The sequence below is a fragment of the Ambystoma mexicanum genome, chromosome 6p (genome assembly GCF_040938575.1).
Source record: "Ambystoma mexicanum isolate Mex_15411 chromosome 6p, UKY_AmexF1_1, whole genome shotgun sequence".
In the NCBI taxonomy this organism is placed as follows: Eukaryota; Metazoa; Chordata; class Amphibia; order Caudata; family Ambystomatidae; genus Ambystoma; species Ambystoma mexicanum.
The window spans coordinates 523,596,807-523,621,757 of NC_090935.1; the positions used below are offsets into that span (position 1 = coordinate 523,596,807).

The 24,951-nt window shown below is 45.1% G+C and overlaps 1 protein-coding gene across 2 annotated transcripts in view; it reads right to left on the reverse strand.

Annotated features, from left to right (window-relative positions):
• DIMT1 (DIM1 rRNA methyltransferase and ribosome maturation factor) overlaps nucleotides 1–24,951 on the reverse strand; it is a 166,362-nt gene that overhangs the window by 74,355 nt on the left and 67,056 nt on the right. For both annotated transcript variants that reach the window (XM_069627338.1, XM_069627339.1), the window contains exons 7-9: nucleotides 18,526–18,649; nucleotides 18,292–18,384; nucleotides 12,919–12,983 (exon numbers count right to left, since the gene is read on the reverse strand). In XM_069627338.1, the coding sequence (XP_069483439.1) occupies nucleotides 12,919–12,983; nucleotides 18,292–18,384; nucleotides 18,526–18,649 (282 nt within the window). The remainder of the gene's footprint in view (nucleotides 1–12,918; nucleotides 12,984–18,291; nucleotides 18,385–18,525; nucleotides 18,650–24,951) is intronic.

The following is a 24,951-nucleotide window of genomic DNA, read 5'->3' on the forward strand; positions in this document are numbered from 1 at the left end:
TCACCCGAGATAGGGATTAGTATCTGGGTGTCGTCGGCGTAGTTGGTGTAAGTGACACCCAGATAGGTCCAAGAGGAGTAAGAGAGCAAGTTTGCCTTTGTCTTTTAGATCTTCAATCTGTGTTTTTAAATATATGAGGGCAGTTTCAGTGCCATGACGTGGCCGGAACCCAGATTGCCTAAGTCCCAAGAGTTCGTTAGATTCAAGGTAATCTTGAATTTGTAGATATGCTGCACGGTCGAGGATTTTTAGTAAAAACGGGACCGTGGTGATTGGCCTGTAGTTTGTGGGTATACTAGCGTCCAGGGTAGGTTTTTTCAATAGGGGGATGACCCACGCGTCCTTTAGATTGTCAGGTACGATCCCAGAGCTAAAGGAAGAGTTGAAGAGCGTAGTAATGAATGGCGCTAGGTCATGAGCTGCTTCCATGATTATAGGTGCCGGGCAGAGGTCGCCTTGGCAATTGGTCGGTTTAAGGCTGGAGATCTTTTCCACTTCGGAAATGGATAGTGGAGAGAAGCTAAAAGGAGTCAGAGAGTCTGGGATGGGGTGGTTTAGGGTGGGGATAGGGTTGGGTTGGATTGGATTGTAGGCTTGATTGTTATTGATTTTAATTTGGAGGGTGGCAATCTTGCCGAGGAGAGCCTCTTGGATTTTGGTACACCAAGTGCTATCTTTGATGCAAGTGTCTGGTGCAGTGACAGGGGTTTCAAGTTCTTTTAGGATTCTAAACAATTCTTTGGTGTTGGATTTGGCTTGTTCGATACGTTTATTATAAGTGTCTTTTTTAGCCTGGAATATGGCTTCCTTGTAGTTGAGGGTGGCCAGGAGGAGGCATGATTTGTTGGCTGCGGACTGGTTGCTTTTCCAATGTGATTCCGCAATTCGTTTTTCTTTGCGCAGGGTTCTGAGCTCGGGTGTGAACCAAGAGTTCAGGTGGGCTCGAGGTCTGGGTTTTCTCAGTTTGGATGGGGCGATGATATCTAAGGCTTTTTGTATAGCGAGGTTAAAGGTGTCAACCATAGCCGTGGGGGTCGGAGCATGAGCGAACCTGGTCATTGAGAGCCGGGAGGGGGAGGAGTCTGTCGCAAGTGATGTCACGTTTATTGCGGGTGGCAGTAGCCGGTGCAATGGTAGGAGAGAGGCTGGCAGGTATGGACTGAATGTTAAACGTAATTAAGTTGTGGTCGGTCCATGCATATTGTTGGTTGGAGACGATATGGATAGGACAATTGTGGGAGGCTAGCCAGTCGAGGGTTCTGCCCTTAACGTGGGTAGGTTGGTTGATAAGCTGTATGAATCCTGCATTCATAAGCATATTATCAATAGTCAGGGCAGCAGTGTCATTGGGATCAGTGAGGCCCAGGTTAAAGTCCCCTAATATCGAGGCTTGGGATTTGGTTTTGGTGTTATGAGTGATGATGTTGGAGAGGTCCTCAGCGAAGGTGGATAGTGGACCAGGTGGCCGGTAAAGTAGATAGAAGGTGATAGAGTGGTTAGGAGTGACGGCTAGTTTGGCTGTCAGTGCTTCCATAGAGGAAAAGTGATGCACAGGGGAGAGGTGGAAGTTTAGAGCATTTTTATGGATGATGGCAATGCCACCACCTTTGGACTGGTTAGAGTTACGATCATGTCTGATAATGTTGTAACCTGGAGGGATGGCAAGGGAGAGTAGTGGGTCAGAGGCTGCGTGAAGCCAAGTTTCGGTGATAGCCATAAAGTCGAGGTCGAGGGTAAGAATAAGGTCAGCCACTTCTAGAGCGCGAGCCGCGAGTGATCTGACATTGATTAATGCACCCTTAATATTGCTAGTGTTAGGGAGGTTGGGGTGAGGTGATGATGGGTTTTTCAAGTGTGTGGATGCGGTGGAGGTCAGAGACTGTTTGTTAAGATGCACAGAGTGATGGGAGGCGTGCGTGAGTCGCGAGCCAAGTCTGGCATTTCTCAGGGTGATGGAACATGGTATGTTTGGTGAAGGTCTGGAAGTGTTGGAGCCATAAGGCTGGGTTGTTGAGGTAAGGGTTGGTGTGGTGAGCAGTGGACGGCATAGTCATGGTGTTGTGAAGATTGGGGTAGTGGAGGGAGGCGGTGGTGTAATTGGGTACTGTCCCACCGGTGTGCCATGTGAGGTAGAGTAGGGTGGGCAGTATTCCTGCAAATAGAGTAGTGAGGGTGGAGGGCATGTTGGCCTAATACAGTCTAAAAACAGATGCCTACCAGATCCACAAAAAGGGTGGTAGAGGTGCTGTCGTAGGCATTTGCACACAATGGTAAACAATAATAACAATGACCACTGTAGATGCAGTGGCGTGCACAGAAAGTAAGGCAGCAGTAACCCTGGTAGCAGTGTATTAGGGTACAGATACTTCGATACCTAGATTCGATTTTAGCAGAGGGAGCCAAAAAGGCAGTCGATTAAAATGCAGAAAGGCACAAGTTCAAATGCATTAGTAACGAACACATAAATGTGATTTGTCTATAAGGAGAGGGGATAGTGGAGATGTCTGCCAGAATGTAGAGTACATAGGTCCGACTAAAGGAGGCGCACTGCTGTGAATGTTTTAAGCAACCTTAACGTCCAATGCAGTGACTGGGACACACAGCAGATGCCGTTAAGGTAATAAAGGGAGCAGATTGAGTGGACAAGGTAAGGGGCGCAGGTGGAGTAGGTAAGACAAATATGGATTACTCACAAGAAACGAGCAGGGGGTGTTACTTAGTATCACTTTGTCTACCTTGTCATGCAACTTTTGTTTAGTTTTTTTAAAACTTTGTTTATTATTTGTAAAGCAGTCAAATAATGGCTTTACAGAGCGCAACATAGATTACAACAATGGTTACATAGCCCAACATGACAGTGCATACTCCTTTATGGAATGTATCATCAGTTCACAAAAACATGGCTGGCACTTAGTTCTACTGAGGGTCATAAGGGGCTAGAGGGAGGCAGCGCGTCTGGCCCATCCCTTGCATCAGCATTCAATGTTTGTAAGTATGCACAGAAGGGGGCCCATATGGGACGGGATGTGTAGCCCACTGGGTGTAGACTGATCCAACGTTCCTCTGTGTCCAATGCCCAAGTGACATCCCGGAGCCATTGTTCTGGGGCTGGCGGGTCCGAGCCACAACAATATGCAACGCACTGCAAGGACCAGACAGACTAGCAAGTTTCCGGGCATTGCCCCCGACCAGCGGGAGCTCATGAAATAAACAGTTCATGGGGTTTGGATCAATCGTTCGCTCAACTATTGCAGATACAACAGCACAGACTATAACCCAGTATTCAGTGATTCGGGAGCAGGCCCAGAGCATGTGAAGGTAGTGCGCATTATCAGTGTGGCATTGTGGGGAGTGATCACTAAACTCTTAATCTCTTCCCTCATCTTCTCTAGTCTTTTCTACTGCTCTTCTCTGCTCTTTGGCCTCCCCGCCTCTCATCTTGCTCTCCTCCATCACTCTGCAATCCGTACCCTTTGTCTTCTATTGCCTCGCCCGATTCCATTTCTTCCTCGCTCCCTGTTCTTGGCTGGCTTCCCTTCCACTCAACTTAAATTGAACTTCTTTTGTCTCGTCTTTAAATCTCTTCATGATCTTGCCTCCCCCACATTTCCGCTCCCCTCTCATTCTACGCTCCATCTCGCCCCCTCCGATCTGCTGTTCTCTTCCTACTCATTGTTCCCCCGCCTCCCTGCGCCCATTCTCGTTTCCGATCATTTCAGCTCCTTGGCCCCCTCCCCTCCACACTGGAATTCTCTCCCTCCCTCTATCCGCTCCATTTCCTCATACCCCTCCTTCCATTCTTTCTTGAAATCTCATCTTCTTCATCCCCCGTCCTGTTAACCTCATTACTTCCCTCTTAATCCTTCTCTGTTCTGCTTCTCCTGTTACAGACCTACGTAAATTGTTCTACTTTTGGTTTGTCTCAGGTTTACAATTATGCTTCCAATTTTTTCTATGTAATTTTTTTGTTGCATTGTAAAGTGCTTTGGATTAAAGCGCTCTATACATTTTTATTAAATAAATAAATCACGGGACATGACCGAGACTAGCGGAGGTGTAATGAAACCTGTGCAGTACCTTGAATTGAACTAAGCGGAATCTTGCATTTAGGGAGACCCATCAGGTCTGCATACACATGGCCTCCCGTCTTTCATCTGTTATGTCTACAATAAGGTCCCTGCCCCAATGCCGCTCAGAGCTTAGTGAGGGTAATGGGCCTCCCGTCATAAACGCTAAAAGTGGTTCATCAGGGGTTAATCAGGGGGCTGCGAGTGACACCCAGGCCATGCTGGCTTGACCGTGCGTTGCAGCCGAGGCGAGAGCCCACCTGGGTGGCTGCGCAGATCGTCGCCTAGGGTAGAGTAGTCGTCCGCGGCCCACTGTGGTCTTACCCACCCTAGGGAACCCTGGTATAATGTTCTACAGCGGCAAGTGTCCGTGGAATGGTCGAGAGTTGCCGTTCTGCCTCCTTATTTTATCCCAGGCCAATGCAGTGGCAGCTGCACCTGGGTCCCTCAAGAGCGGGGGCAACAACAGCGATCAAAGGTCCCTGGATCCAGCAGCGTGCCGCTGAATTCTTACATGCTGCAATGGAGGGCCATCTGTAAACCAGTATGCAGCCTATTGAGCCTGAGCAGCAAGCCAGTACTTCTCAAAGTTAGGGGCTGCTAGGCCACCTTGAACACATGGTCTGACTAGTGTGGATTTAAGGCTCACTGCCCCGGAGTCCAAGAGGAAACTGTTGATCGCTGATCATGTAACATCTTTTAGGTTACCCTTACTACAATTAATGGCTGGTGGCAGTGGTTTAATTTTCCTACCACTGTGCGTTTTTACGGCAGTCTGAATCCTCAGCTGCAGTACTGTACCCATGGGTGACCATTTTGCCAAAATGGCCCCGGTCTTCTTTTTTTGCCATTTCTTGTTTGTAAGGTCCTTAGATTTACTCAGATTTACCGGTTGAGCTTCCTTCACTCCTTGGGTCCTGCACTCTGGTGAGGGGACTAGAGCTCTGATCATCCTGCTTCTGGAGACTCATTAGGAGACTCCTGGAGCTTCTAGCTAGATTTGTTACTTTATCAGACATTTCACTTGACTACGGATTACTCAACCCCTAGCATTTGTTTCTTACAGCAACGAAGTACAGCCAGACAGATGGTCCAGTGGAGTTCGTCTCGGGGTTAGTTGGTCCCACTAACCCAAGGGGAGAAGCCATACCTTCGGGAGCTTCTCTGTCAAAATGAAAAATGAGTTTCAGCACAGCAGCAGGGCTTCACCGGGCAATTCAAAGGTCCAGGAGGATGCAGCAAGCTTTGTTCACTGTTTCTTTGTCGGGTGTTGCTCCCAGTGGTCGACTCTGCCTCTTGTCCAAAAACCCTTGCCTTTTAAGCATATTTCACCCAATCATGCACAGCCTAGGCTGTCAATCACACAGCAGGGTGGCTGTCCAGAAATTACAGCCAGCCAATCAGGACTGGTTGCATTCAGGTATTCCTAGAGACAAATGACAGGGGAGTTTCGGGACCCTCCCTCACTTCCTGTCCTTCCAGACACACTGGAGCCAGAGACTGGCAAAAGGCAAGACAAACAGAGGGCTCGAATCTGTCTAACCACACAGATTAAAACCCAAGAGAGACCTCACAAACAGAAAATGGTGAAAAAAAAGTCAGGGGCCATCTTTGACAAAATGCAGGTGACTGCTTAGCCTGCTGTAGAAAAGCACAACGGTAGGAAAAAGTAAACCACTATCACCAGCCATTTAAAGTAGTGAGGATAACAAACATGTTACATGAGAAGGTAGGATAAGGGGCTACTAGGTAACTCCCCGAGCACTCCACATAGGATGGTGCGTGCTGGACCTACAAAGAGAAAAGGTAAGTCAATTTCACTTTATTTTATTTATTTGCATTTTTAAAGCACTCACATCCCGTGGGCATTGAGGCGCTGTTACAGGAATTGTTTTTGTTTTTTAGTTGCATAATTGTTATTTTGTCTTAGTTGCATATTTATAACGCGCTTAAATACCCAGAGGTTTCTAAGCGCGGACCCGGGAATCGAACCTGTGTTGCTTCGTGTCGTCTTGCTTCCAAGGCGAACACGCTGCCACTGAGCTATCCTCCCGGGACAACTGTACTATTCTTGGGAACTGTAGTTCACACAGGAAAAGGTAGTTAAACCTTATGAGCACTGAAGGTGCTGTGCGTCACCATACAAAAAGCGGGTGCCTATTGAGTTTGTCAGACTCCAAAAATCCAAATCAGGTTAAAACACGAGAAAGTGAGAAAAAGGTCAAGTCCTAAGTCCAGCAAAAAAGCTAGGGGTCTCTAAGGTGGCAGGATTTTAGCACTTAAATGAACAATCTTCCTTAACACTCCTGCAGAGGAAAACCAACAGCATGTGGCTAATCAGCATGTAAAAACCTTAAGAGGATACATCCCAACAGGGTGATCCCACATAATTAAAGATCGTTTTAAAAAATATATAAATATTTTTTAAAACAAAGAGATTGATCAAACAGAAGCAGTCATCTAAGAGGGTTCCTAGTGGTTGCATCGAATGCAAAACCATTGAAAAAAATGCATTGAAAAAAATGCTTTTTTATTTTTAATTTTTTTAATGGGGGCCCCCCCAGCCCCTTTTTCTACCACTTAAAACCCATTATAGTAAAAAAAAAAAAAAAAATGCTTTTTTTTTAAATGCCTTTTGCATTCGATACTATGTATTCAATGCAATGCCTGGATACCATCTAAGAGCCATCATCAGATGTCTTCTCGAACGGACAGAAGCTTAAGCCACCCGGACTTTGAGCAGGATGGATGGGAGGGTCGATGAGAAATCTGTGGGAGAAGAATCCATAGAAAGACTATTATGGTAAGTAGTTTCTCCTTCAATGTTGCCTTTCTCCCGCCAATTCCTCATCTTGATAGACTCCCCAAGCAGATGGAACGATGGAAGAGGGCAGAAGTGTTCAACAAGTAAATTCTGTAGAACCACCCTACCAAACCATGCATCAGTTCCCCGCACAACATCCAAGGCATAATGCTTGGTGAATGTATGTAAAGACGACCAAGTGGCCGCCTCACAGGAAATCCCCTTTGAATGGCTGTACAAGCTGAAACCCCTCTGGTTGAATGCGCTCCGATGCCTGCCGAAAGCTCCCAGTCTTTCAAATGTTAACACTCGGATATAAACAAGATAATTCAATGTGACAGGGTTTGCTTGGTTATGGCGAGAACTTTGAGATAAAAAAATGGGCCACAAATGTCTGGTTTGACTTCTGAAACTCAGATGCACGAGCAACACAAAAGCTTAAAATTCGAGGCAGTGGAACCGCTCTTCCTACGAGGGATGTGGCGGAGGGTTAAAGACTGCAATATCGAGACAGGTGAAACTCAAACTACCTTAGGAAGGAACCCAGGTCTGACTGAGAGAAACATTTTCACACTGACTGAGAGAACCGTTTTCACACAAAAAACAGTGAAACTGAGGTTTGCAGCACAATGCTTGCAACTCACCAACTCTCCTGGCAGATGTAATTGCAACCAAGAAGGCCGTTTCAAGGGATAACAGCCTCAAGGTACATGAGTGCATGGGCTCAAACGGAGCCGCCATCAAGTAGGTCAAAACCAGATTAAGATCCCAATCTGGGACAAAAAAAGGGAGTTGGTGAAAATCTATTGAGAAGGCCCTTCAGGAATTGGGCCATGACCAAGAACCTTGGTCCTGGGACCTTTTGAACACAGACAAGGCTGCCAAATATCCTTTGACTGTGGTAACCTGAAGGCTCGTTGAGGCCAGTGACAGAAGAAACTTCATCACTGTAGTGGTGGGCCAAGAGATGGGGTAAATCTTGCATGCCCTACACCACGCCTCAAATCTTCTCCACCTCCAATCGTACAGAGATCCTGTAGAAGGCCTAGGTGCAGCCAGCAACACCTCAAGTACTTCTCTCCACTCCCAGTCATCATACCACCTCCTCTCAAGAGCCACGCATGTAGGTTGAGGGAATCCAGAGTCGGGTGGAGCACCCGACCCTCTGACTGGGTCAGGAGATCCGGCTGCCAAGGCAACCGGTTTTGGCGGTCAGACTGTCAGATCCAAGAGATTGGAGTACCATGTTCTCGCACAGTCCGGGGCAATCAAGATCATGGTCGCTCAAAATCTCTTTAACCTCCTGAGAATCCAAGGAATGACGGGAATCGGGGGAAGGCGTAGTGGAGCGGGAAGGCGTAGTGGAGCGGGAAGGCCCAGTCCTCCGGAAACGCACCCCCCAGTGCACTGTTCGTTGGGAATTCCCTCGGGCCAAACTGTTTGCACTTCCTGTTGGACTCCGTGGTGAACAGGTCCACTGGTGGGGTTCTCCAGAGAGAAAACCTCCTGTAGGTATTCTTGGCACTCACAGACTATAGGGCACTGTATAAACAGTGTACTGCCCTTACTATTAGTTATTATAACACAAAAAAGTGGCAGAACACAACTGTGTATGAGTTTGTTGCAGCATAAAACGATTTCACAGTCAATGAGTGGAAAATGGAGAAAAGGGTTGTTTTTAGAAGACAGAAGGATAGTACGATTTTCTAGCTACACCTGCCTCCTCCCAATCTAGATATAGAGTGAGCTGATGGGCCGCTTATCTAAGAGGGACAGAATAAGAAGGTAGAGCGAAATTATTTTTGAATAAACTTTTACAATCTTATAGATTGTTTCAACCCTATTTGTCCATTGCCACTCATATTCATGTATATGTATACATGACAGAAAATATTGTTAAAAAAGCAACACCTATAGCATAATTTCATCTTTTGTGGGTACAATATCCCAATGTACTCGCTGAATTAACCTAGGGAGACTATGGTATAAAAAAATAAAATAAAAAAATAAAAAAAAATAAAACACACAAGTCTAAATGGGAACACTGCCAAATGAAGTGGCAAACCCTGTTTGGGAAAAGACGAAGACACAAACACACATCCACGCTTACTGTCCTTGTAACTTGGAAATAGGGCAGAGCACGGGGAAAGCTGAAAGGTTGTTCAGAGTAATGGTGGGGTTGGTGTAGCCTCAACTCGATAAAAAACACTGTCTACCGGTTTCAGTGGTACAGGTGTGGATCCGACTACATCAGGACAGTCTTCAAAAGGTGTCCGGTGCACATAATGATTGTGTCCAGGACACCAGTGTGAGATATACTTTACCCCACTTCAATTGCCAAGGACTGGAAAGCTCAAGAGTGAACCTTCTGTTGTACAAGGCCACACCCCGGGGTCCAGGTGGTAAGAGGAAGAACAGAACTTGTGTAGTACTATTCATGCAGCATGTACCAGGTATCTGCTGTTGGTAAAGGCAAATCCCATGGAGCAAAAGGCACTCGGCATCAGGTCTTGGTGGAAAATTGACCGGGACTTCTTGGCACACCTCCCAATCGTGTGAGACCATGCTCTGCCTGCTCAGAGCATCCACCAAAGTGATCTCTGACCCGCCAGAAGAACTGCAGAGACAGATTTGGTTCTCTAGCCCAGCTGAGGGGGACTAATTGTAGAAAGGGGGACTGTGCCCGGAAGAGGGGATCCTGGGTGATGATTAACACACCCGAGAAGAATGTTATGGCAAATGTGAACACTGTTTGGGAGAATTATCAAAAATGTGCTAATTCCCTTTACCTTAGAGACCCCCCAGCAGCTTTCCTGGAGAGAGTGTGGTCCTTCCCCCCCCCCCCCCCCTTTTTCTTACTCAGTTATCCAAATAAACACTTACACTCAAGGCTTCTTGATAAAACAATTATTCATTTATTTCAGAGTCAGTTATATAAGCCTTCTTTAGAAAGGGAGCAAAACATGCAACACTTAAATATACTTCAATAAAACACACTCTGTTCCTCTAAATCAGATGATACCCATTGGGGATGGCACACAGACACTTCCTACACCCTCAGGGGACAAATAGCTTGGACTGAGTAATTAGGCGTTTGTGCAAAAGATAGAATACAGGAATAAAACAAAAGGTTAACAAATAATTCAGAAACAGGTAAATACTTTTTGAAACCTTCCAATGCAGAGTAAATTAACCCTTTCCTGGGGAAAGAGAATACACAGAGAGGTAACAAGAGTCACTCAGGGAGCCAGGACAGCCAAATGTTAATTGCACAATGTCAAGGGGGGACAAAAGATCTTCTTTGCAGGCAAGTAGAAAGTCTTACAAAATGTTTGTAAAAATGTTTGTAGACAAATGTGAAGGGCAAAGCTTTATCAAATCTGCAAGGTAACCAAGACAGGTCTCAACTGAGAGCAGGCAAGGCTACACAACAAGAGGTAACAGTACCTCTGGTTTGAAGAAAATGCTACCAGCTGGCTTCTGTTCCTGTACAGCTCTGCAGATCCTTTTGTTCCTGAGCCTCAGTCGTGTGGACAAGAGGGAGGACGTCTGGGGACTCTTTCTCTGCAATGGGAAGGTCCGCGGCAGCAACAGGCAAACTTCGATTCAGCGGTCCTCCAGTGTTTCAGCTCTTTGCGTCTGACAGCAAATAGCAACACCACGGTTCTCGGAAGCCACTTCAGACTTTCCTTGCTTCTGGGGTCCAGCACTCTGTTGAGGTGGCTCAGGCTTGGTCAGTCATCCAACAGGGAGGTCCGGAGGATCTTCCTAGCGCTCAGGTCCGACTTAAAAGCAACGCACACAAACTGGTGTTCCTCTCCCTGGCTCTTCGGTTCCAGGCGCAACTGCAGTGGAAAATGCAACCAGCTTCGAGGGGATATCCAGGTGGCTTACTTTGGAGTTGATTGGTCCCACCAACTGATAGGGAGAAGTCGTCCTTGCAGGGCTTCTCTTGTCGAGGCAAATTCGGAGCTTCAGCACAGCAGAAGGGCTTCACCGGGCAACCCAACGGTCCAGGAGTTGCAGCAGGCGTCTCTTCCAAGTTCTTCTTCGGAATCCTTCATACAGTGGTCGACTCCGACTTCCAAGACAAAAAACCTTGCCTTTTATCCAGGTTTCTCACAATAATTCCAGCCTAGCTGTCAATCGCACAGCAGTGTGGCTGTCCTTGGTGGACAGCCAGCCGGCCAATCACCTTTGGGTGCATTCCTGCACCCAAGGGGATTAAGCACAGGGAGTTTCGGGCACCTCCCTTATTTCCTGCTCCTGCCAGACATACTGGAGCCAGAGGCAGGCTTCACTCGTGAATCCCGCCAAAGACAAAATGAAAAAATAGACCAAACCTGGTTTTGGTAAAACTCAAGAGACCTTTCCAACAAGAAAAGGTGCAAAAAGAAGACCGGGCCATTTTGACAAAATGGGCACCCATGGGTGCCTTACCATGGGTGCGAACGCAGCCCGCTGTAAAAACACACAATGGTAGTTAAAAAGTAAACTACTGCCACCAGCCATTAATTGTAGAATGGGTAACCTAAAAATGTTACATGAGAAACTAGACAAAGGTGATACTAAGTAACCCCTCCAGCATCCTATTGTAAGATAGTGTGTGCTGGGTCTAGAAAGTTACAAAACGTAAAAAAGTCAATTTCACTTTACTGCTCTTGGAAACAGTAGTTTATCCAAGAGAAGGTATTTAAACCTTTGGCAAATCTAAGAGACTTCCCTGTGCCACTGCACTGAAGGTACCGTGTGACACAATGTAAAGATGATGCCTATGGAGTTTATCAGACTCCAAAGTCAAAAAGAAACACAGAAAAAGAATCAAACAAAATCAGAGTTAAAAAGTTCTTAAGTCCAGCAAAAGAGCTGCGGGTCTCTCCAGGGTAGGAGGCAATTGGCACATTTCTGAGCATTTTCCCCAACAGCAACAATCACTCTTCTTAATAAGTATCACGCGACCGTTCCTTCTAATATATAGTTTTTTAAGGGTTTAACAATGGGTTTGAAGCACGGTTTGCTCTTCACAAGAGTAAAAGGACTTCCCTGATTATTATTGTCAATAATCACAGCTTCAACAAACCACTTCAGCTTGCTTTAAACCACACGCAAGTGAATAGGGAACTGGATACTGTTACCGGCAATGCTTGTGCAAGGTATTAGAATGTCAGGCTTCCCTCACTGGCATCTTTAACACTTGCTCTGTGGGTCGCACTGCTTCCATGACTTCTGCTACAATTACTACTTATGGCTTCTTGGCTATCCTTATCCTTCCTCTCTGAAGGTTTCTCCGGTCCGGCCACACATTTAAGAAGCCCCTCTCGCTCCGGAGACTCATGGTTTGACAACTGTTCCTTGCCTCGGTCTCCCAAGTGTTCTCTGCACGGCAGCCACAGCAATCCGGCTCACATGGGGAAAGACAGCCTCTCTGCATGCTTTCCTCTGTGCAGCCTCTGCCCTTCAGAGTTTGGTGGGAATAGGACCTTCTCAGAACAAGCAGGTGAAATCTGCTGTATCCACGTTCTGGCGTCCCTGTTCTCCCACTTCTGATTGGTTTGTCAGATGTGTGCCTTCTTTCTGCTTCTACTGCTATAGCTCGCATTGCAGTCAAAGTTCCAGCTCCTTGCTATTGCCTGCACCTGAGGGGGCCTTTTATGCCTCCCATGTTTCTTCAGGTGTGGGCTGCTCGGGTTACTTGCTCGACTACTGCTACAGCATGCCTCTTCAGCCCTCTTCCCAGTAATCATGGAATTATGGGGCATGTTGTCTGCTTCAACAAAGTTCCACAAATATCACACGTAAGCCAACAAACTTCAGTGAATTATATCGTTATCAGCTCCAGTAAAATGTGTGGCTAATGGATAATTGCTATCCTAATTTCGAATTGCTAGTGTGCGACAATATAAGAAATATTAATTGGTGTATAGGTCTGGCAACGACACAATCTATAAACATACCCTGCAAAGCAATTACAGCAATCTCTCCCATAATGTTACCAACTCACAACATCAACCTCAAACACAGCTATAAACAAGGGAAAATAATACTTACTTGAATGCTGCAGACAGCGTTTTGTTCTTCCTCACAAAACAAATTCTTACAAGTCCATCCCATTCCTGCAGTGAAAAATAAAGATTGTTGGTAAAAATATCTTCACTCTTTACATGTGGCAAGAAATATAAATAAAAGATCAAATAAATGATACAGCTCTTTATAGACCTTGATATCGGGGCATATTTATTTACTTAGACATTTATATAGTGCACTTAACCCTTAGTTACAAGTTATAGGCACTTGTTACAAGTTATAGGCACTTGTTACAACTTGGTAGGTTACAAACAGTTAGCAGGATAAGGGCTGCTAATGAAACCTACCGTTTTCAGTTTCTTATAGAACACAGTGTAGGAGGGCTCCGATCTCAAGGCAGGGGGAAGGGAGTACCAAAGTGTGGCAGCAGAAATGGGGAAGCTGGAACGGCTTTGACCCGCTTGGATCTGGGAGCGCATAAGCCGTTGGTGTAAACAGACCGAGTGGGTCTGGCCGTGGCTGGTCTGAACAGACTCTCGGACAGGTAGCCTGGGGCGGTGTTGTCAAGGCAGTGGTGGGTGATGGCGAAGTTCTTGAATTTGGTCCGTTCTCAGACTGGGAGCCAGTGTGCTGCTCTCCGGGCTGCAGTGATGTGGTCTATTTGTTAAGTCCCAATGCGGCTCTTTGGGCATTATTCTCGATAGTTTGTAGCTGTTAGGACAGTTTTTCAGAAGTCCAACTAAGGGCTCAGTAAAACCATAAAACTGAGACAGTACACAACTCCACTCTTAGTATAAGGCTGTAGCACCTGAGGGAGAGAGGGTTGTAGCTTGGTACAAAGAAACTGTAGCATACATATGGTCCAAAGTAACACAGAAACACTATGTATTGTAAAATTAAAGTAGGACAAGATAAATCTTGGGTAAATAAGTACCATCACATTATATATAAAACCAATTATAAAAACAAATTCAATACTTAAAGGATACAACCCAAAGTATTACCTTATTAAGAATAGCAGTAATCCGTTCAAGGTTACGTAAACCTATAAAACATTCAGAATGCAATCAGCTAGCCTTGGGGAGTAAAACCAGGTTACATATAATTTTTTAACACAGTCAGTTATTCAAGGGCAGTAGCCCCGTCGGTTATGCAGTGAAACTCAGTTAAGGACTCACTTAGTAAACCAACCCTGTTACCAGGATGCTTTTCTGAATAGTGAACACACATTCATGTGGACCTATAACTACATTTGGGATAACCCTTGGTTATACTAGATAAGACCTAATGCCGCAATAAACTAATGCAAATGCTGTTCAGATCAGTGGAAGACAGACTAAGGCAAGAAATAACTCTTTACACTATTTTCGGATTGCACTAGGCAGACCAAGGTCGGCTAAACCGACAGTACACTTATTCAGAATGGCACACAGCTATTCAATAAGTAAAACCCAAGGCAGACCTATTCTAGACATGCTATACAGCAAGCCAGGGGAAGGAAGACCTAGTTGGTAAACGTATACACTTATATCATGAAAGAAATAGTTACCATTACTTTTGGGATGTGGGGGAACCCATTCACAGGCGAGTAAAATAACCTTATATATACACTTTTAAGAATGGCAGAACACATTCAAAGGATAGTAAGAACTTTTGTAACTGCTCATATTTTAGAGGGGCAGTTACCAAACCAACTCTATTACAAGTAAGTAACTGTTAAAACACTTGTTGCATTTAATAGGCAAAAGGCCCAGACCTTAGGAGGTCCTTCCCTATACTTGTAGCATGAGTTATCACAGTGGCAGGAGGGGGGGGGTCACTAGTCTCTAGTGGCCAACAGACAGGTGAGGATAGGCACAATCTGTGGGAAAAGTCAGAGTTCCAGAGGAAAGCTGTGCACACAAGTACTTACGTGGGAGAATGGTTCCAGGGACTTCAGAGAAGATACCCTAAAGGGTTTTAGGCAATATTGTATGTAGTAACCCTGTGGGAGACTACACCAGCCTTGTCCTCTCGACAATAGGTAACCCAACCTTTGGTTTAGGCCTGTACTACACAAGTTGGTAGAGTGACTGAGCAGCCAGGCTTATCTCAAGAGGGGTTAATGTGAGATGTAGAGGTATAACATATTTGCTGTGACAAGTATTCAATAACACTTATACTCAAGGTTTCTTATGAAAATGTTTATTACATTTAGTAGTCAGTTTTAAAATAAGCCTTCTTTAGAAAGGGCAATACGCAACAAAAAAATACACTTAAAAATTACACTCCTTCAGTTTCAGTTAAGTAAGTAGATACCCTTTTGGGATGTCTTTCTCTCTCTACTCTCACCCCTGCCCCGACCCCCCGCTCCCCTGAGGCGACTTCAATTGCTAGGATACTGTGGACATTAAGATATCGCTAACACTTAATGCAATACTGATGTTGTGGAAAAAGGAATAGGTTAGGGAAGGAAACCAACAAGTTAACAAGTTTCTCTAAGCAGGTAAGAATTTTACCATCACCCAAAGAAAGAAGTTAACACTTTTCCAGCTTTACAAGTAACTTATGTATGACTTTTTGAGGGACAGATGAACGCAAAGTCGGAGGGTAAGAAGAGTCTTCAAGGAGCCAGGACAGCCAATGTCAATTGAGCAAAGTCTAGGGAAGCGGAGGCACTTCTTGAAGATAGCACAAAAGTCTTGACAATGTTAAAGAGAGTTTGTGGTAAATAAAGAATCACTGTTGGGCCACAAGCTGGGAGGCTTGTGAAAAGCAATGCTGCAAGCGACTCTGCAAAAGGCAGCAAATGCAAGTCTCCAGTGAGAGCAAGCAAGCTACACGCAAGAGGTAAGAACCCCTAGTTACACAGTACCTTAAGTCTGAAGAAAGGGGTCCAGCTGGCTTCTGTTCCTGTTGTAGTCCTGCAGATCCTGTTGTTCCTGGGCGTCAGTCGTGGGGGCAAGAAGGAGGACATCTGTGGACTCCTGCACTACGGTTTGAAGGTCGGTGGCAGCAATGGCCTTACTGCAGATCAGCGGCACTTTGCGGCATCAGCTAGTCGCAAATAGCACCACCGCGGTTCTTGGACAGATGTGGGCTACCCTTGCTTCTGGGGTCCAGGTGGCTCAGGCTTGGGTAGTCCTGCTTCGAGGGAAGTCCTTAGGATCTTCCTGGAGCTCAGGACCGGCTTAAAGACCATGCACTCGTTCCTGGTGGTCCTGTTCCCTGGCACTTAGTTCTAGCCGCAGCAAAGAAGTACAGCCAGCAGGGAGAGGGGTTTCAGTCAAGTTCATCTTGGGGTCAGTTGGTCCCACCAACACAAGGGGAGAATTCGTCCTTTCAGGGCTTCTCTAATCGATTCAAAACTTGGAGCTTCAGCACTGCAGCAGGGCTTCACCGGGCAAGCCAAAGGTCCAGGAGAGTGCAGCAACCTTCTCTTCCAGTTTCTTCTTCGGTTCCTTCGTCCAGTGGTCGACTGCCTTCCTTGCAAAAGACCTCGCCTTTTATGCAGGTTTCTCCCATTCATTCGCAGCCTAGTTGTCACTCACACAGCCGGGTGGCCTAGAGCCCCAAATGGGAAATCAGATTTAGGCAGAAACACTAGGCGGTTGTTTTCTCGAATGCTGAATACTGCAGTGTTTCAATCCTAAATCTGCATTCCCATTTGGAGCTCTAGGGCTCCCCAAATGGGAAAGCAGATTTAGGCAGAAACACAACGCGGTTGTGTTTGAAAACGCTGCGGTTTTTCTTTCCAAGTTTCTCAGGCGCAGCGTTTTCAAACACAATAACGTTGTATTTATGTTTGTGGTCGCTTCAAAAGCGACCGCAAACATAAATACAACGTTTTTAAAGCTGCGGTTTTATTTCCTCCAGCCCGGAAAACTTAGAAAAAAAAACTGCAGCTAGGGCTTATTTAAAAAAAATAAATAAATAGCACTTACCGAGATGCAGCAGCAGCTTTTCTGCCTGTAGTCGCCGGTCCGCGTCCTCCGAGTCCCGGCACCAATGAAGGAAAAGCCACCCAGTGGTAGCTTTTGTTTACTACAGCTGGCTGGCTTTTCCTTCATTAGTGCCGCAAAAGCCAGCACAGGCGGGCATCCATTTCACAAAATGGATGTGCCCATGTGCTTGCTTTTGCACATTTTTGAGCTTGAATTGCTCAAAATTTTACATAGGGACTTCACCAATAAACGAAATGGCAATTTTTTATATTGCCTATCTATTTTTGAAATAAAAAAATGTGGGCGAACCATTCCTTTAACAGTCCCTCAGGAGGTGTTAAACTCCTGAACCTACAATAGGTTTGTTAAAGGGGTTCTTGTAAAGAAATCCCATAGACCTAGAGGGGTCTTCATGATTCCTCACCACCTCTCCCTTTGGAGCGGTTGGTTCTCAGGTATCTTAGTTGGCGGAGTAGTGGCTAAACATGGTACATGCTTCCACTCCCTCTTAGATCCAAGTTTACCTTGGTTAGAGGTATCCCTCCTAATACTAGGATTTAATATCGGGTCTCCAGTAGAAGATCCACCAGTCTCAAAGCTAAATGCTTTACTTACCTTGAAAATTTTAGGAAAGAATGGGGTCTCATAGAAAAAGAAGGACGTGGGGTGGTCAGGTGGGCAGCGGGGGAGGAGTCTTTCCTAACAATTCTGTAAAGTGATGTTTACCAAGATCAATATATTTTGCAAAAGTGGGAAGTATTTCACAGTGATCCTTGGTTTGTTGGACATGCTTTGCTTGCTGGAATATTTTGCAGGGCTGCAACTGAGAACTGTACTGTGCCAACTTTTCCATGTAAGGGATCTTTGTTTTATGCGAGAACCATCTTATCAATAAATAAAACATAGGAAAGCTGTAAACATTTGACAAGTTACTAAACTATATGAGGCAGTCAGGTAAAAAAAGAAGGAAACGTGCAAAATCAGAAATATTTCACATACTTACAATGCACGGAATGCTTTAAAAGCAGTTTTCCGCAAATTTAAAAAGAGGTTTAAAAGCTATATTTAACGGAGATATTGTAACAATTTGTTTAGTAAAATAGAGTAGCCTAATTTCCAAAATTAGTAATTTACTAACATTTATTTCAAATAGAATCATCCAACGACATCGGATGCATACAAAACGCTCTTATGAATACCCCACTAGGCATTGCCTCTATATGAGAGTTAATTTTTTGATGATCTGGATTTAAAATTGGACATCGTTTTATTCAGTGTTCTACAACAGCACTGTCACCACCATAAACAGTACACATTTTAGTCACAATAGAGTTGCTATTTTATATCTATTTTCTGAAATGAATGCAAACATTAGAAACATTAATTATTGAGACCAGGCACACAGTTGTGATGTAAATACCTAATAATAGTTGATTATATCAGTATAACACACAATGACTAACAGTGCACATACCTGAAAGTTAATAGGCGGGGGAGGGTTCTTTGGTTCTATCCTGACAACACTGGATTCCACTTTGGGGGGAGGTCTAAAATTGTTTTTTCCAACCTGCCAAAACACTAAATCATAAGTTTTTGTCTTGTTCACCACATATATACACCAAACAAAACAGATACTCTTGATAGAAGTATTTGATTTTCACCTAAACAATCCTTTCATATGAAATTACTCAATGGTAGAAACACTCACTTTCATAAGGTGATCTACACGAGCCAAGAGCTGTGTATTGATGGACAGTCTGCAGTACAGTTTATCTCCTGGTTTTGCAACTAGTCGAAGGGCAAATTCTCTTTGGAACATCAGTACAGCACACCTAAAAAAAATAACCACTAAGTCAGGACAAAGTTCTGTTTAAGACAGGAATTCTAAAGTGAGGGATACTATCTTATTTATAAATAACTTCTGACATGGAATAAAAAGGTATACTTCAGTCTGAGAGGCACTTGCTTCTTCCAATTGATTCACACTTGCAATGTGCAAGTATAATTAATTACATGTACACTATCTACAACATTCTTGTAGAGTAGTAATTATCATGATGAAATCATTTGGGCTACTGGCCTTCTATGCAGGAAGTGAATGGAGGGGAAAAATACAGTAAACCATGGTTGAAAGATATACTATTATTTGAAAGATGGCAGTGAAATATAGATGTTAGGATGGCCACCCATTTTATGAAAAACACTGAAATTCACAGATACATATGATGTGAATTAAACAAAAATACACAAAGGTGACCAAATATAAAACACTGCAAACAGGAACTTGTGGGACAAAGTGGGTTCCAACAGAATAAAAAAAGAATTGGGCAAACATCAGGCTTGCACAGAGGTATACGGATTGGGAAGAAGCATCCAAAATGGGTCCCAAAAAAGGATTAGAAATCAGCAAATGTACCAGATACAAACAAAACAAATCTGAGATGGTCAAAAACATGAATGGGCAAATGCCTCGGAGAATGGATAAGTGATATTTGAAAGGGAAAAAACAGGAGAAGGGAGAATCATCAGAAGTGGGCAGTAGCATGAGGACAGATCGAACACACATTATAATTAAGAGCAAAATTATATCTAAGACAGACCAACATATTGCTTGATTGCTATTACAAACATAATTTAAATAGAACATCGCCAGTTATATGCAACATTGAAATTCTGTGAACTCAAAATTACCCAAAATGTACATGCCGTGTAAAACATCCATTAGTTAAGCGCTTTGTAAAGTCCGACTCTCCAGACCTCATCAACATAACACTTACATCCATACAAGCAGGGCAACTGTATTTACCGAAGACCCGAAGACAATAGGTAATGCTCCCAAACTACAAGAAATACATTTAAATGCAAGTATTCTGCCTCGGAAAATCATATCTACTGAACTTGTTTGGCTATCTGTAAGACCCTACTGGGTGCCTCGTCAGCAGTTAAGTACAATTTCAAAGAAGCAGAGTGTAGGTAATCGATCAAATGTAAAGGTCCAGATTAAACGCTGCCAAGGATGGCGCATGTAACGTGGTGACGTCAAGGGTGAAGTGGTGGGTGACATCAGGGTGGGGAAGCGTTGAACACGGCACTGCTTGCATAAAGTGACACAAAAGCAGGTGAAGCACGGGATGTCCTATGGTGGAAGTCAATGAGGGGTGGCTGCTTAGGGCATAATATGGGGTAGTTGTATAGAGTGGGCACTAGGTGGGGGTGCAAGATGGTATATGGGGGCTTTTGAGCAATCTGTGAACAATGGAGAAGCTATTTTGTTTGCAGCCTAAATTAGAAAAGTATTTTTCGCAGACATCTCATAAGAAAAGAGATGCAGGCCTTTGTGTGACAAGCAGTATGTATTTCTTGAGCATTCAGCAGAAACTGTGTGCTGAAATTTTGCACGGCTGAAGTTTCCTAAGAGAACACAGCCACAGCTAGAGATACTTTCGAGGCCAATGATCTAATATGCGAGGAGAGTTGGCAGAGAAACAGAAATTAAATACGATTAAGTAAACTCTAGCCACAGTGTGGTATCGTTTTTTCAGCCTACACTTGGCAACAAGGCGTGAGAAGGGAGCTGGGGGGGTTCAGAGTTTCGGTATAGTGGCTATGGAACACGGGACAAGGAGCTAATCATCTGGGAGAGGTTTTGGTGTCTACAGCATGTAACATTGTACAGTGTCCTCGCTGATGTCCGAATGGGGCACACCATTGGTCAGACTCGGTGTGAATGTATCTCCCCTTGCCATCTCAAGTAATTTTGTATATTAGAAATTGCCAACAAATGGCAAACATGTGTTTTTGACTGATCAACACAATCACGTAATTGAGGGGTGGTGTGGGAAGGTTTATGTTAATGCAAGTGTGGCCAAAAGGTGTATTATCCAAGTGGGAGCCCTCAACCAATGTTTGGATATAGGCGACTGACATAGTCCCACCAATCATCCCCTGTGGCCTGCCTTAAAAATGTAACAAAAATGTTGTATAGTGATTTGGGAAATTATGCATAAAATGTTCAGCCGCAGTGGGCGGCGTTGACAGTTCACTTCAGATCCTCAGGGCTGCCTGGACCATGCCTGAACCATGCTTCCCAGCTTTTTTGGGTCCAATACATTTGCATTACTTCTTGCTCGACGTACACGCTTTTTTGGATTACTTTTGGTGGAGGTCCTCTGGCACAGGTGTGACAAATCAACATCCAGGGTACCAGTGTTCCAGGGATGAATATTGGTTTCTAAAACATCAATTAGCCCCACTGCTCTAGCACTGATCAGAACAGATTGAAACTCACGCAAAATTATAAACCTCATTATCCAATGTTAGGACAGTTTTTCTGAAGTCCAACTAAGGGCTTAGTAAAACCATTCATCTGAGCAGTACAAGACTCCACTCTTAGTACAAGGCTGTACCACCCGAGTACATGGTAGCGTAGGCACCCGGCTAGGGGGCAATTTCATGGTGTACTCTTCCTGCCCTTACGGGGAGGAAGAGGTGACCTGCGACATCAGGCAGAATGAGGTGGTATTCCAGGTCCACAATGACTGCCTCTCCTACCTGAAACCATGTGTCCAGGTCAATACTCTAACCAGAGACCTCTCCACCCAATTAGAGGAGGATGCTGAGATCGCAAAACCCGAAGTCTTTCCAGGCTTCAGGCAAATGGTTGAAGAGCTCGTCAACCTAGCTGATGCTGTGAGACTCTGGAGCAAAAGCAAAAGTTGAAAACAGGTTTTCTTAGATTTTCAAGATCTCTTTGCTGTGGACTTGTACGACTGCGGTCGCACAGAGATCCACACTACAACAATACCCATGGACCCTGCAATGACTCCTGTGTTTGTGAAGCAATATCGCCTGCCTCTGGCATCCATGGAGTCCCTGACGGAAATCATCAAAAACCTTGAGTCCCGTGGGATAATTGGTCCAGTCCACAGCACCGTTAATAATCTGGGCAGGGGATTTTAAAACCAAATGGCCAATGGAGACACTGCGCAGACCTTAAGGAGCAAAATAAATGGGTCCAGATGATCCGATGGCGTCTCCCCTACATTGACCAAGGACTGGCCCAGATCCAGGGGTCAAAAGGTATACACTACCATGGACCCGAACAATGGGTACTGGACCGTGCCAGTCAGTAGGGAGGACCAATACAAGCTGGCCTTTACCTTCAGGGGGCAGCAATACACGTGGACCTGGACTCCCTTCGGATACATCAACTTCGGCAACTAATTCAACCTCTTCCTACATAAGGACATGCCCGACTTGGGTGAAAGGGGTAACCTGGCCTATGTGGATGATGTCTTCATAAAAAGCTCAACTGTGGAGGAACACATAGCGGAAATGTTATGTTCTGACCCAGTTGAGGGTTGCCGGAGCAAAACTGTCCTTCCAAAAAGGCACAGTGGTGCAGGACCCGTGTCAACTTCTTGGGACATGAAATAACTCCCGAGGGTCTTTGTCCCCAAGAGAAGAAAGTGGAAGCACTCCTAAAACTGAACGATCCCAAAGCTCTGCGTGAGCTAAGAAGCCTCCTTGGACTGACTCATTACAGTAGGAAGTTCATTTAGAATTAAGCAGAGATTACAAGACCCCTGATCCATCTGTTGAAAGGGGGGTGGGGTCCAGAACAAACCGAGGCAGTAAAGCAACTCAAAAGAAGTCTCTCACAAGCACCTTGTCTAGCTTACCCTCTAAAAAACAAGTTATTCTTGGACACTGGGTTCTCAAATACATGCTTGACAGCAGCATTATATCAAAAGCATGACAAGGTCATCTCTTATGCAAGTAAGACTTTATCCTCTGTGGAGGAAAAATTCAACGATTGTGAAAAGGCACACCTGGCAACGGTTTGCTTGCTTGCTTGTTTTTTTAATTCTAATGCGCACCAAACCCGAGGCTAACAGGGCGTAACAAGTAAGGTGGTGCAAAGCTTACAAAGTTACAAATAATTCAAGTACGACAATATATTACAGGTAGAATTACAGAGGCAGTGTGGCAGTATTCCACAGTAAGAGCAAGCATAAAAATATCACAAATATACAGGTAATGACAATATTTCACAATGTACGAACAGCTATAACAAAAAGCAAATATACAAGTAATAAGCAGGTTAGATTCTCATTTTCCTTGTCTTCTGAATTGCGAGGATAGATTAAGATATCCAGGGTGGGCATGTTTCTCTGATGTGAGTAGTGGTCAATAGAGTTGAGTAGGTTGATATAGTTCTTTCTAAGCTGCAGATATGGTTGGTCTACTCTCAACTCAAGAGTCGGGGAGTTCCAGAGCTTGGCCGCATTCACGTGAAAGCTGTTACCGCCAATCTTGGTAAGTCTGAATCTTGGTACCACAAGGCAGTTAGCGTTGCCAGATCTAGTCGGTCTAGTAGAAGTTCTTCTGTTTATCCTATCTACTAGATAGCTAGTGGCCGCTTTGTTTAGAGCTTTGTGGGTTAAGGAGACCATTTTTAACTGTATTTTGTAGTAGGTAGAGAGCCATTTATGTTGGTGTCTAATAGCAGAGATATGTCCTCTTTTGTTTATGCCTAGTGCAGCACTTAAGGCGTTCTTTTGCAAGGTTTGTAGCCTCGTAGTGATGACTTTGTTAGCACCACTGTAAAGAGCATTACAGTAATCCAGCCTGGGGGGGGGGGGTATTAGTGCTCTAGCCAAGATCATGCAGCTGTCATTTGAGAGGAATGGCTTACCGGCCCAGATAAGCTTACAGGTGTAAGCCGTGGTGGAGGCCAAGGACTTTACTTGTTTGTCGAATGACATAGTGGAGTCCAGGTAGAATCCTAGGGTTTTTACCTCCTTAGTTACCCTAATGATGTTTCCATCAATGGTGAATGAGGAGTATTTGTGGCCTAGTTTATTGATTTTTTTTTTTTTTTTTTGAAAAATTTTTATTGGTTTTTCAAAACATATAACAAACAGTGCGTGGTATGGCGGTGTAATATGTGTAACACCCACACAAAAAAAAAAAAAAAAAAAAAAAAAAAAAAAACCCCAACAACCTCAACAATCCCTCCCCACCCGTTCCGCCCCCCTCCCCCCGAGACCACAGGTCAGTCCCCAATCATTCAATATGCTCATGTGTCGAGCAGGGACTACCAGGACTGTTTGGAGTGCTGGCCGATGTCGCTGAACGGAGGAGCGGCTCAGTCAGTTCTACCCAGCGGAGAAGATCTGCACTGGAGTCAAGTTTTTGTACCTGGATGGCCATTTCCCAAGCCGCCGTCTCCGCGGCGACCCATCTCTTGAGATCGTACCACCAAAGGGCCTCACCAGGTCCTCGTGCGCTCTTCCAGCTCATGGCTATGCGCCTTTTCGCCGTTATGTAAATCAAGTCCAGGAGTCTATTTAGGGGCTTGTTCTTGGTGCTTCGCTTGTAAGCCCCCAGTATGCAAGCTGCTGGTTCGTGAATTTCGACTTCTATCCCGGCCAGCGCCACCCTATCTCGTACCTGGGTCCAGAACCTCAGGACCATGGGGCAGCTCCAGAACATATGGGTCATTCCTGCTTGTGGCGCATGGCACTTGGGGCATGATTGTGGCGAGGCCCCCTTGAACTTAGATATGGCGTCAGGTGTGAGGTAGGCTCGGTTCGTGATGTATAGCTGTATTAATTGGAGGCGTGCATTTCTGGAGGTCTTTTTGTGGTAGTGGGTAATCTTTTCCCATGCGTTGTCCTCGAATACAAGGCCCATTTCGCTCTCCCATCTCTTTTTGCATTTCAGTTCATTCGTTGTTGTTGCCTGTAACAGGGCCTCGTATATTCTGGAGGTTTCGTGGCCTCCCTCGGCTGTGTCCAGCAAGGTTTCGATGGTTTCATTCTCTGTAAATCGATTGTCTGCCTCAGGCCATCTCTTCCTTAAGGCCCGAGTTATTGCCCCGTGGAGCAAGAACTGCCCGATGGGCAGGCCCGTCGACTCGCAGAGGTCGGAGAATGTAGAAAGTTCGTGTTCGTGCATGAGGTCGCCCAGCGTCGCTACTCCGTGGGGCTCCCATACCGAGCGAGCCTCGGTGTGCCCCCATGAGGGTGTCGCCATGACTGCAGCGATGGGGATCTGTGGGGAGTACGGATCTCGCAGCCCCACAGCCTTACAGGCCCTCTTCCAGAGCTGGGTTCCCAACATGGCCAGG